Genomic DNA, 12572 nt, shown 5'->3' with positions numbered 1-12572 from the left:
TGAACGTCTTTTAGTTTAGTACGTTTGGGCGATTTCAATATGTTTTGACATAGCAAATAGGAGGTCACGAAATAGCATCATGTAACGAAGTTATTATACTAACGGGTTCGCCCGAAGATGTTTTATTATTATTTAGACGGGATATCTATTCCAACACACCTCACTCGATTAGCTCGACCGGTAAATTTGATTATGTGAACAGAGGAAGGATAAAAATCAATAGCAATAAATATGCAATTCCCGACCATATTGACCGATTCAAGAATGAATTCTATAAATTTTTCGCGCTCTGCGCGTTTAGACGACACATAGCCACCAAACGGGCAGACAAGTAGAGGACAAGGACCGTAAAAAAGGCCCCCAGAAGTTCGTTCGGGGCCTGGTTGCGCACTGTTTTCCAAGGGCCTGCGCAGTGAGTTGGTGTGTTTGCGCAGACTCATGAAAAATTAGAGGGAACATTGGTCGTCATCCCCACCATTTGCATTGAACGCTTTGACAGCTTACTGATTGTGAATAAGGTGAGTTGTTGATAATGGCCAAAACGAGTTTGCCTAATAATTAGGGCTGGGCAAAATCGAGTACCTGAATGATTCGATTCTGAATCACGTATTATGCTTCGAGTCGAATACCACTAATTTTGACGTCACAACGAAATGTAATATGTCAAAGTTAAAATATGTACATTTTGTGCCACCACAGCGAATGTAATGCCTTATCCATCACATTAAAGATACTTGGGTATTTTTCGACCCTGCCGATTTCATTGCATTTTCTTACAATGTTGGGGGAGGATCATGACTTCGGAAATGTTTTTCCTCTAACGGTCGTAGCTTTGTACTATATGTTTCGTATGTTCCGATAGGTCAATCAAGGTTTCAAGGCTTCCACAATGGAAAATAGTATCGAAACCATAATTCTAGTTGATAAAATAACTTTGAGTAGCGAGAAGCGTGTATAATTTTAGTACTCGAAAAAATGGTTTTTTACTACTCGACTCGAATCGTTAAAATTATTACTCGATTCAGATTCGAGTACTCGAATCATTATGCCCAGCCATACTAATAATACCCCACGACAATACTACAATAATAATAATACTCTACTCACATCAGATTCAAGTGCTCGAATCATTTTGCCCAGCCCTACTACAAACCATGTGAGTTTAGTGTGCACCATTGCTTTCGGGGAAAAACAGTCAAAAAGCACTGATATTGTTAGTTGTGATTTAGTTTGTAAGTTCCTGATTTTAATAGGTTGTTAGTACTGGTTCTATCGAATTTTTAAAAGTTTTAGATATAGTTGTAAATAAGTTATAGTTATATTTGTGGTTTTTGAAAATTGAGTCGATTTAGTTTCAATTCTAGTTCTAAATTCTAGAAGGTGATTGATTAGTCCTAGTTTAATTTTACTTGCGGATTTCAAAAAGTGAGTATTCTGTTTTTGGAATTCCCAGAAAAGATACAAACAACCTTTGGCCGGTTCGCAATCACCAATGTTGAACTCCTCCACCAACATACGAGTATTCAAATCCTGAATGTACTGCCAGTCCTTGGATTAGTTCATGCATTTATTAAAAATTGGATAATCGTAGCATCAAATAGTATAGTGATGCATAGGTAAAGGAATGAAATACGGTGCATACTTAGGCTTACCATACGTCCCGCTTTAGGCGGGACAGTCCCGCTTTTTAACGTCTTGTCCCGGCGTCCCGCCCAGTCAGCAAAGCGTCCCGCTTTTCAAGGCCGTAAGAAATTTAGGTCAGATTTAGAGCAAATTGCGAGTGATAAGCCGTAAATTAGCACAGAAGTGACGCTCCGGCGGGTATCTCGGAGTGAAAAACGGTGATTTCAGCTCTGAGCGAAAAGATGACCTTTTTTTTTTCAGTCGTCCACCTAGCAATGCGGAGAGAAAAACGGTATTTTGAGCTCTGAACGGAAAGAAGACCTTTTTTTTTTTTTTTTTTTTAGTCAACCGATCACAAAGTGGGATAAATTCACCGGTTTTTGAGAATTTTTCTCCGGTTTTGCAAGCCTCAGATTTCGGAAAAAGTGTCCCCCTTTTAGATTTGTAAAATATGGTAAGCCTATGCATACTTGATATTGTCAAGTTAAAAGTAGATTTTGGATATACCGAACCAATTCGTAGACAAGGTCAATTAATGTAATGAGGTGCAAATTGATTTTTGTCATCTTAACTGGCTGTGATGAATACAACTTTAAACCACCTTGGAAACTATTGATCTGTATTCTATCAATTCGTGTGCCTTGAATAGTGCATGAATGGTAATGACATTCATATTCAATATAGGATCCGAAGAATGTCTACCCGACGATGAAGTTTGATACTCTTCAGAAAAAGTGGACAATCCTTTTCGATGGGGAATCTGTCGCTGGAATAAATGTGTTTCCATCATATGCATTGGCGGCATATTGGGGTTTGAATGTCAAGTTTGCGCCACCGTCAGCAAGTTCATTGAACATTGTCGCAGATTTTCTTGCAAACATTCCAGATGTCAAATACAGCCAAATACATCTAGCCACAGATTATGTGTACATTGGTCGAGGTGAAAGGTCAATTTTAATCATTATTAGGACATGGGTAGGAACATGGATGTCAACAGGTCTACATGGTTGTCGACAAGTTGTCATGGACATTTTCCATGTCGACATGACTCAGGTGGGACTAGGTCTAGACAATGGGAACACTAATGATCATTTCTTACAGTGTAGCCGAACTTTGATGGCATGTATCGTCGTTCATAAGCTTTGGCGGGCCACGGCATTGCTAAAAACATTACAAATGCCAACCCTCCACATTCTATATAATCTGAAACATTATCTCAATCTGGTTAGTGAAAGAATTACAAACTTGACTAGAGTAACATGGTTTATTTCAAATACTTTCTTTTCCGTTTTATTGGGACCTCGCATTTGCCTCAAATCCAAGTGCATGTCCTGCTTCAGATTAGAGTCTTGATTCACTCTATAAATCTGCTCCATTCATCGCATATTCTAATGGTACAATGTTCGATGATATGTATCCAAGGTGGAGGCTCATGTCTCGACTACTATTCTTCAGTTAATACAGAAATTACCAACAACATCGCATGAACCAAACCCGTCACTCTGCTATATTATAGTTTACAACTCCGGTAATTCACAGGTCTCGGTCGTAAACGCATTCTGCGAGTGTGGATACCCTTCGCACTATGTCTACGGTCCTTCAGATGCATATGTTTACATTCAGCGAGCTTAGTTAACCCTTTTGATATGGCATGTCTCTGTGACCGATTTCTCCGTGTTGACACGCCGTAGGCATCGGGTACTTGGTTTTTTAGAAAGCTGAGATTTTTCCAATTCATTTGGTACCTCACTAAAAAAAATTAGTTCGCAACGATAAAGAAATTACGAAAACCCGAAGAAATTGGTGATCACCTGACAACTCCAGATATTTTCCGAGTGGGAAATTTTGTATAAAATTCTGCCAGAACATCAGAAGTCAACTTGTACGGTATTGCGTGCAACTTTTTATCGTTTCGAACATCAAACTTTGTTTTGGGGACGTTTCTGAGGGGTTTGTTAATTGTGGTCATGCTTCGATGATTTTCAAGAACATGGTCAAGTTGAAGTACAAGTTTATGCCGAAATATGAGTCGAAATTTGACGAATGTTTTTAAAATGTATTCTTGGATTCCACAGGTGACTAGTTTTAAGCGAGTTGATGGCCACGGTATCGGGCAAGTCGTGCAGAATTGTGACGTATCTTCCAGATTAGACCACTAACTCTATTATATGACCACAGGAAGGCAAATAGGTTCCGAATTTCCAATTTGAAGTTAAATGTTTCATTTCTGTATTTGATGGAGAAGAGTCCAGGGTTGTTCATTTTAAAATTGTGATATAGATGTGTAATATATTTGTTGGACCAGCAGAAAAGTTTCTGCCGACCGGTCATTACTTTACAATTCACGTAAAGCACGTAAATAACATGCGTGAACATCAACATTGAATTAAAAGTTATAAAAACATTAAAAAACAGAGGAAAGTATAAAGTTGCATGTGGCGCACATGTGACGCACACTAGATTACGAACATAAGAAATCATAACTGTGCCGTTCAGTGATCACAATAGAGCCGATACAGAGATTTTTTATCGTCTTTTGTTACTTATTTTTACTCAGTTCAGCTCATCGCGTATTTTGGACCCTTGATGCCTGCTTCATAAAAAAGGCGAGTAAAAATATTCCAATGTTAGTTACTTTCCATGTTTGATGCTCGGCGCGAAATTAGTTTGCACAGGTCAGCAATAGGAACAACATAGAATTGCGGTCGCGATAGTCGCGAGAAATGTAATTAAATCTACTGAATGAGACCGTGCACTACATATTAGTCAAGGTAGGATATTCATGAAACTGTATAAAAAATAAAATCGTCAATTCAGATTTGAAACAGCACGCATCTAAAGATCTCAATTTACACTAACAATGTCAGGATTTGTGCGTGTCGGTGGCAGGGCTGTGGGGTCGGTTTGAGTGACGAGTCAATCCGCATTTACGAATCGTCGAGTCACGTCAAATCATGTTTGCAAAGTAACTCGTGACAAGTCAGTCATCCGAAAAAGTTGACTCAAATCGTCTTAACACTGCTCAGAAGTCGCTACCACTACTTCTACATAAGTTGAAGCTATCAGCCTTACTTCTACTTCTAATTGGGTAAAAATGAAGACTACTTTGACCCACTCTGATTAGGAGACTGTAAAAACAGCCTGATTAACAGAACTATATACTCCTAATTATGTCGAGAATTATTTGTGTCCCATAAACATTTACACAAACAAGGCCGGGTCGTTTCCAAATGAAAACTCAGATCCATCGCTAGCAGTTTTACAGAGTTAATATGGACCGCTGACGCCATGCGCACGATATACGGCGCCGTCTGCACATTACAGCTTTAGAGAACACATCTAAACTGATCTGAATAGAATCTGCTCTCTTCACCCATTTCATTCTTCGATACGTTGTACCAGAGCTGTAATATTTTAGTGATAACGCATGTTTTCAAAATTCCACGAAGACATTTTATGAGCATATTCATAATATGCGTGCACAAAATAGATATTTCAGGTAAATACAATCTTTACAGATTCGTTGATCATCAATATATCAAAGCTACATTTTGCGTTTTCAACGATTAGTCACTAAATTACAATTACTACTCTTCATAATTTTGCCATCGAATATTATTAGGTGGGGCAGTTTTGCGTGGGAAGGGCGGACACAGCTCCGAACATGTCAATATTCTTAGTTTCTGCGGTAAATAAGTAATCGGGAGCGCAGAAGCATGTATTTATGTACATGCTACTGATTTCGTCAAACGTAAGTACCCTATTCCACAACATGAAATTGGACAGTTTTCCCTCTGAGGGGTATTGCTGAAGCTTCCCTATGAGGGCAATGCCACCCCCTTCGATGACACCGGGGTTCGCCTCAAATACTACATTTGTGAGCTGACCATCAAGAAACAAGTAGGAATGACCAGTGGATGACGCAAAAGTGGCGAAACAGATATGATATTCTGTGTTTTCCAAAAGATCAAGATATCGGAGTGGCCTAACGTCATTCATATATACATACATTCTTGTCCTCTGTATCACTATACCAAATGCATTAGTGTAAGCATGATTGGCATAGGAAAATACTCCGTTATAAGATCCGTCGTAGAGTGTGTACCAGCCGCAGATTGTGAATTCACTCAAGTCAGGAACTGGTGGCTGTAGACGGATGTAATTTGAAGAGTGGTCAGGAGGAAAATTGTAGGTCGTTTGAGGGCATTCTGTAAAACATATTGGAAGCACGAAAGCTGTAGCATCTACATGCAACACTAAGCGTCTTTCAGCAATAACGAAAATCCGAATGGGATATAACCTCATCCAATCAATAGTCCGACGGCATACAAACCTTGTTCGTTCAGACTGTATGATGTAAAATTTGCCGAAGGCCTGTCTTCAAATTCTGGGTAGTTCTAAACAATATTGCGATCATACAATGTCATCCGACTTCGAATAAAATATCATTTAAGAATCGAATTCCAGTACCGTCAAAACGGCGACTTCGTAAGTAGATGAATATCCGAGGCAAATCATTAGAAGAATGACACCCTGACCCTCTTCTGTTATTTTCAACATTTTGCGTCTTAAGTCGGTGGATTAGTAAATACCTATTTGCCAGTCTAAATATCTAGGATCAAAGAAAACATGATTTACCCATACATGTGATCGAGTTGTTTTCTATTTACCAGGAGACAACATACAGGCTAGTACGTTCGCCTACAATGATATGCTATTCATTTTCTTTATATGATTTTTTTATCGTGATTCATATATCTTTTTCATAGGGTCATAGTCTGATAGAGCAATGAGGGGCAGATATTCCCGTCGACGTACCTCTTTTGTCTTTAAGTATTTTAAATAGATATTACGATACCTTCCACGATCCTATATTATTTCATTTTCTTCGAGTACCAACAACTCCGAAGTAAATGACTTGTTTATATGGCATCTGCCTGCAAGTGTGGAAAATAAAGCAGTCATACGGGGATATTTCGATGCAAACGTTAGCCTTACAAACGGTTCGCGACAAACGCAAAGCTATGGTGTCAGATGAGGTCAAGTATAAACAGGATGGGTCGTGTATACATGGATAGCTTCAAAAAGATCATAACGACTTCCCGCGTTACGCAGCGCATAAGACTATTTATTATCTGTTGTTCTCTCGTATGATGTATTTTATCCGCTACCGTGACCCTAATCTCACAAAGCAACTTGTTGAGATGATGTTTCTGATATCAAAACTGTCTTCGAATCCGGACCTGCTTGTCAAAAGTCACCTCGAGTCATCCACAAATCTTGACTCGAGTCAAGTCAAGTCTTGTAAATATTTGTCGAGTCCAGTCCAGTGTTGGGATGACTCGAGTCATGACTTGACTCGAGTCAGACTCGAGTCAACTTTTTCGTATGACTTGACTTGACTCGAGTCACTTTGGATAAATGACTTGACTTGACTTGACTCGGCGCTTCAGAAATGTGGATTGACTCGTGACTCGGAGCAAAATTTACGAGTCAATTTCAAGTCATCAATAAGTAAATGGTGTCAATTAATTGTTCGGATTATCAGCGATACGCCATTGAGAGCCACCAGTCAGTTACTGATTGTACGTTTCACTGGTCCTCGATTGTTACATAACAAATAAATTGACCGGAAACGAAATGATTATAGCTTACGTTGACACAGAAGTGGTAGATTAATAGCAATATATCTCCTTTTCGTAGACGAATCACTGCTTATATTGCGCAGTGCTCACCTTTATCAACCCTCCTGTATGATTTAAATCGAATGAATATAGTTTATCCGTTTATATTCTCACGGATGTGTAGGTGGGTATTGTATAGTAGTATATCAATTTGTTTAAACTTCTCGAGGCTTCGTATTCTATCCTCTATTTTGGCTGATAATAACAGTAGCATATAACTATACAGTTACTCACGTATTTTATTTGCAGTTCTACGTGTGCGTGTGCGATACAACTCCTTTTTGCATGTATAGTTAACTTTATACTTGTTATTTTATTCAAGATAAATGGCTAATTAATCTGTCTTTCACACAGCTGGCAAAATGTTATGAGTTTGAATCATCACTCGCCCTTCAAAAAAATCAATTTGACTTGAATTGTGACTTGACTCGTGACTTGACTTGACTTGACTCGACTTGACTCGAGTCACCTCCAAAAATCGAGTGACTTGACTTGACTCGAGTCACCTTCGAAAATCTAATGACTTGACTTGACTCGAGTCAAAATCTGCAATGACTCGAGATGACTCGTGACTCGAAGGGAGTGACTTGATCCCAACACTGCCAGTCGCGAGTCGACGAACACAAGTTTATAAATTGACATGTGTTGATAAGTTGACCAAAATTTTCTGATTTCAAGTTAATTCACAAGACGTATCGTATCCTGCAGGTGTCGTTTGATTTTTATTGTCTGTAAGCAAATTCTCTTGCAGTTTGGATAGTCCTCGCAAAATTTTTCAAAATAGTTTGCATGTCATTTTCAAACTGCCAAAAAGATATCAGACTCATGTTATTCATGGTAGTCGCTGAGAAGACTGAGCAGAGGCGTACTCGATGTCAAATACAATATGAATTAGAACATAAGCTATGATATTGAATTGACTCGCTTTATGCGGCCTTTGCAGATAGGTGCGGCCGAACTCATATACCTAAAGGCGATGACATGTTGGATCGTGTCTAGGAGAAATTCATAACCCAAAAAGTTGACCAAATTAATTTAACGGAATATTGAATATCCGAAAACGAGCGTGAAGACAATTCAAGCCCCCTTTCAAATTTTATTTATTTCTGAAAGTATAAACCATTCAGAAGAGTCACGTCAGTAGTAGGAGTACATGATTTTGTTACGCACCCTCATCGCACACCGCTAGACTATCCCCGTGTGTAGTTCAGATTTTATGCCCTAAGGTTACATTTTCTAAAAGTGGATTCTGCGTAAATTTCGCGCGATCAACTACTAGCGCGATGCGTATTTAGCACTATGTCACTGATCAACTACGCATGAGATTTATGTGTATTTAGGACTATGATATGCTATGAATATACACAAGACCTCTGAAAAGATTATGTATTGACATCATCACTAATTAATAATATAAAATGGGATTTCGCCGATTCTCTCTTAAATTCCGAGACTTGATAATACCTTGCTTTCGTGTAATAACATATAAATGCACGACTGCACGTCTATGTAAGAATATGTCCGCGCTGACTGTAGCGCTTGTGTGATCACTAATTACTCAATGATTTTGGGAAATTCTGCGAATGCAACTTGGAAATGCAGTTATCATAATCATAAATGCCCAAAATCGAGCGGAAGCCCGAGACGTGTATATGTGCCGCGAATATTGCATTCCGATTCCCCCTACATTTTACGAGTTATTATCAGCTCGCAGTACAACTGAATAGGGCTTCATTCTAATACCTGCATAATTTTTGCATGTCGAGTATAAGGGTAATTAAATCAGCACTAAAACGCCGCCGGCTAGCGATTCGGTATCTGAGATTATACACGCTTGGGCGTAGCACGGAAAATGAGTAATTACTGTAACTAGGCAAACCCTAGCAGAGTATACGCTGATAAATGTAGGCGTAATTGGTTATCGCGAAATTAATAGATAGCATCCAATATGAGCTGTGCTATGATGTCTGACATATACTTTCAATTAATATATCTAAGTAGGCTCTTTATACGTTAAGTTAAGTGTAAAAATTAACGCTCCATACGTATAATGATATGCAAATATACTGTAGGCATTTATGGTTATGATAACTGCAGTTCCAAGTTGCATTCGTAGAATTTCCAAAAATCATTGAGTAATTAGTGATGACTAGGGCGTTTTCTTTTTACCTTAAAAAAGGAAAATTTTGACCTAAAAAAACTGAATTTTTACCAAATTTTGACCTAACGTAAGCAAATTAGGTGTTTTCCCAAATAATGTCAAAATTGTACCAGTTATCTACATTTCCGGCTGTAACTGGCTGTCCCAAAGAAGTAGTTTGGCCTGAAAAAACGTTTTTGGCATAGAAACAGGCAACTTTGTACATATAAAAAACAATATTTTAACGAAATCTGGCCCTATATAAAGAATTCCAGTGGTTGCAATACGTATTATGGTGGAAATAATTAAAAAAAAATTGTAGTACAACGACAGATACTTTCCTACATTCTTGAGTAGAAAGTGCATGTCCTTATTATTGCCAAGGACGTTCAACAGCAGCAGTTGTTGGCTGACAACACTCAAGCTGTGTGTACACTGCTGGTGACATACTATGTTGCTTCATTCTGACAATGTTGTCTATTACAATTTTTCATCATGCGCTTCTCAATATAAGAATTATGCCCCAGTTAGGATGTTGCGGTACGTTGACCATAATACCATGTCCACCTATTTGTTTTATTTGACCATTGAGGATTCAGTATGAGCAGACAATTAGTCGTTTACAACAGTAGGCCTGTAAAGTGGGCTGCAAGCTGTAAAATATCAAATGATACGTTTACCGACAGTGCAAAATCTACGATACAAACGAAATAAAGCCGTAAAAAATTTTTTGACTTTCTGAACAATTTTGACAAATTTTGACCTAACGCTACAATTTTGACAAAATTTTGACAAATTTTGACATGTCAAAAAAAACGCCCTAGTGATGACACAAGCGCTATAGTCGGCGCGAACATAGTCTTACATAGACATACATTTATATGTTATTACTCGAAAGCAAGGTATTATCAAGTCTCGGAATTTAAGAGAGAATCGGCGAAATCCCATTTTATATTAATTAATTAGTGATGATGTCATTACATAATATTCTCAGAGGTCTTGTGTATCATGCATAGTCCCAAATACACATAAATCTCATGCGTAGTTGATCATTGACATATTGCTAGATATGCATCGCGATAATATAGTTGATCGCGCGAAATCCACTTTTAGAAAATGCACCCTTAGGGCATTAAAATCTGAAATCGACACGGGGATAGTCTAGCTGTGAGCGATTAACGTAAATAGCCCCAGGGTGCGTAACGAAATCAGATACTCCTACTACTCACGTCCTCTTCATGTGATCTTCGTAAGCGGTGCCCTATATGATGCGTCTATTCCAGTGATCTCCTATTTTCGTTACGCACTTAGCATGAGGACTGCTTGACACCAGTGCGTTGTCTTTGCTCGAATCTGACTTGGAATTTTACCCTCAACATATCGCGTACTGCGGAAGAGGTCGTAATGTGATGCACTTATATATTCATTTTCATCAAACAATGTTGGATTCGTATTTGCTAAAACAAAAATAGTCCTATTGGCCTGTAAGTTCCTGTTCCTATGCGAGGTTTCCGAGTTGCTCACTTGCAAAATTCGTTGAGAAATTGTACATCGTCATTCTTGTTTTTATCTTTATCCTGTACCTCAATTATCTCTATTACGACGCGATGAATTAATTTGGAAACAGATGGTGTCTGGTAAAACACCAGATTTCGATTTCCCATGTGAAAATAGCTTATCTCTTAGGCTAATATACCGTATCAAATGCTACGTTCCGTGACTTTCTAAAACAGAAAATAATCGACACTTGCACTATGTATTTATTTCGCAACAAAAGGAAGCACCAACACACGAAAGCATGATGTGGAGTATCTTTTACGAAAATGGCTGTTGAAGAATAAATCTGAACTGTTCTTGGTGTCAGGGCGAAAGGGATCCTGGTTCTGGAGGGATGGATCACCAGCCCATGCCTCGAAAGCATAACAATCAAGGCGTGGACGATATTTCAAATAAATCGACATGATTTGAATTTAAATATAGCTCTGAATGTTGTATAACCCACAAAAGATGAACGGAAAAACGAACATAATCTGACGAATATTGGCAAATGCTGTTATTCGATTTATTTTTAGTGCAAGCTGGCGGGCTACTCATCTGGTCGTTGCGGGCTACCTGGGGCCCGCGGGCACCGCGATGGTGACCCCTGATTCACAATGACTGACTAGTACAACGAATAAAATTTTCGCTGTATAGATCAGGGATGGGCAACCTTTTCCCCTTTATCACCCGCATTTCGGTAGCCTACGGCCACATTCCAGGGCACATGGTCGAAGTGAACAAACTGGACGCGAAATACCCATGTTAGACTTTCCATGTCCATTGTCCGTTTCCAAGGAACTCTGGACTAATGAATTTTTCATATCGGATTACTATACGCACGTAAAGCACGTGTGGTCATAAATGAATAGCTAATGGCTTTCGCTATGGTCGCGCAAAGCGCAACCATCCATCGGATCCACGAATGAATTTCGTATCCATTGATTTTGACGATGTTCAATACTGAGATCGGTTATGACATTTGGCACGGTAAGTCTTAATGTTAGTATCGAACGCTGTACCAAGTTTTAAGTTTGTCACTGAACTGTGTTAGTGGTAATTTCGTTTCCTAATTCGAGTGAGAGCTGACTCGTCATTTATCGCCAACGGATTATACGCAAAGCCGGTATTGGTCTCTATTGATTTTAACGATGCTCCTTACCTAGATCCGTCAAAAGCTTTTGCACGGTATGTCTTGATTTTAGTATCGAACGCTGTGCCAAGTCTCAAGGTTGACACTCAATGATTAGGGCAGTAATTTCGTTATCAAGGTCGAGTATGGTGGAGATGTGCTCCGATCTGACACTTCAGCCTACAACGCGGCATTGCGGATTTCACGCAAAAGCCGGCGTATCTGCGGCAACGTTAACTGAGATGATGATATCATTCTCAGTTTGCATCATAATATTTACTTTGATATTAAATTGTCCAATGTCAATTTCACCGTGAAATTGTGGCCTTCAAGCCATTTGCTTACAACCCCCTGTCAAGCGCGATAGCTATTTCGTTTTCGATGGCGGCTAACAGCTGATCACTTGATCAGCCTATTCCTCAGTAAATTTTACGCAAAATTCGGTGTTGGTCTGTTC

General features: G+C 38.9%; 2 protein-coding genes and 1 long non-coding RNA gene across 5 annotated transcripts in view; 1 reads left to right on the top strand and 2 right to left on the bottom strand.

Moving 5' to 3' along the window:
• LOC145445865 (neuronal pentraxin-2-like) overlaps positions 1 to 12572 on the top strand; it is a 540218-nt gene that overhangs the window by 492131 nt on the left and 35515 nt on the right. The gene's annotated exons all lie outside the window — the stretch shown is intronic.
• Positions 1631 to 12572, bottom strand: part of LOC145445879 (uncharacterized) — a 246397-nt gene continuing 235455 nt past the window's right edge. The window contains exon 3 of the long non-coding RNA XR_013917131.1: positions 1631 to 1853. This is a non-coding gene — a long non-coding RNA (uncharacterized LOC145445879). The remainder of the gene's footprint in view (positions 1854 to 12572) is intronic.
• Positions 5030 to 6728, bottom strand: LOC145445896 (neuronal pentraxin-2-like). The gene is made up of 3 exons (XM_080324051.1): positions 6094 to 6728; positions 5957 to 6020; positions 5030 to 5831 (listed from the first exon to the last, which is right to left on the bottom strand). Exons 1-3 carry the CDS (start codon positions 6181 to 6183, stop codon positions 5242 to 5244), a joined length of 744 nt encoding a protein of 247 aa, XP_080180177.1. The 5' UTR covers positions 6184 to 6728; the 3' UTR covers positions 5030 to 5241.

This window comes from Botryllus schlosseri, chromosome 9 (genome assembly GCF_051294905.1).
Source record: "Botryllus schlosseri isolate E-star chromosome 9, Bs_hap1, whole genome shotgun sequence".
Taxonomy (NCBI): Eukaryota; Metazoa; Chordata; class Ascidiacea; order Stolidobranchia; family Styelidae; genus Botryllus; species Botryllus schlosseri.
This window is presented reverse-complemented; position numbering and strand designations above follow the sequence as displayed.

Coding starts and splice junctions, on each gene's coding strand:
- LOC145445896 (XM_080324051.1), bottom strand. CDS start 6,183: ATGTTGAAAATAACAGAAGAGGGTCAGGGTGTCATTCTTCTAATGATT. Junction 6,021..6,093: donor ACGAAGTCGCCGTTTTGACG/GTACTGGAATTC, acceptor AATATTGTTTAG/AACTACCCAGAATTTGAAGA. Junction 5,832..5,956: donor ATACAGTCTGAACGAACAAG/GTTTGTATGCCG, acceptor TATGTTTTACAG/AATGCCCTCAAACGACCTAC.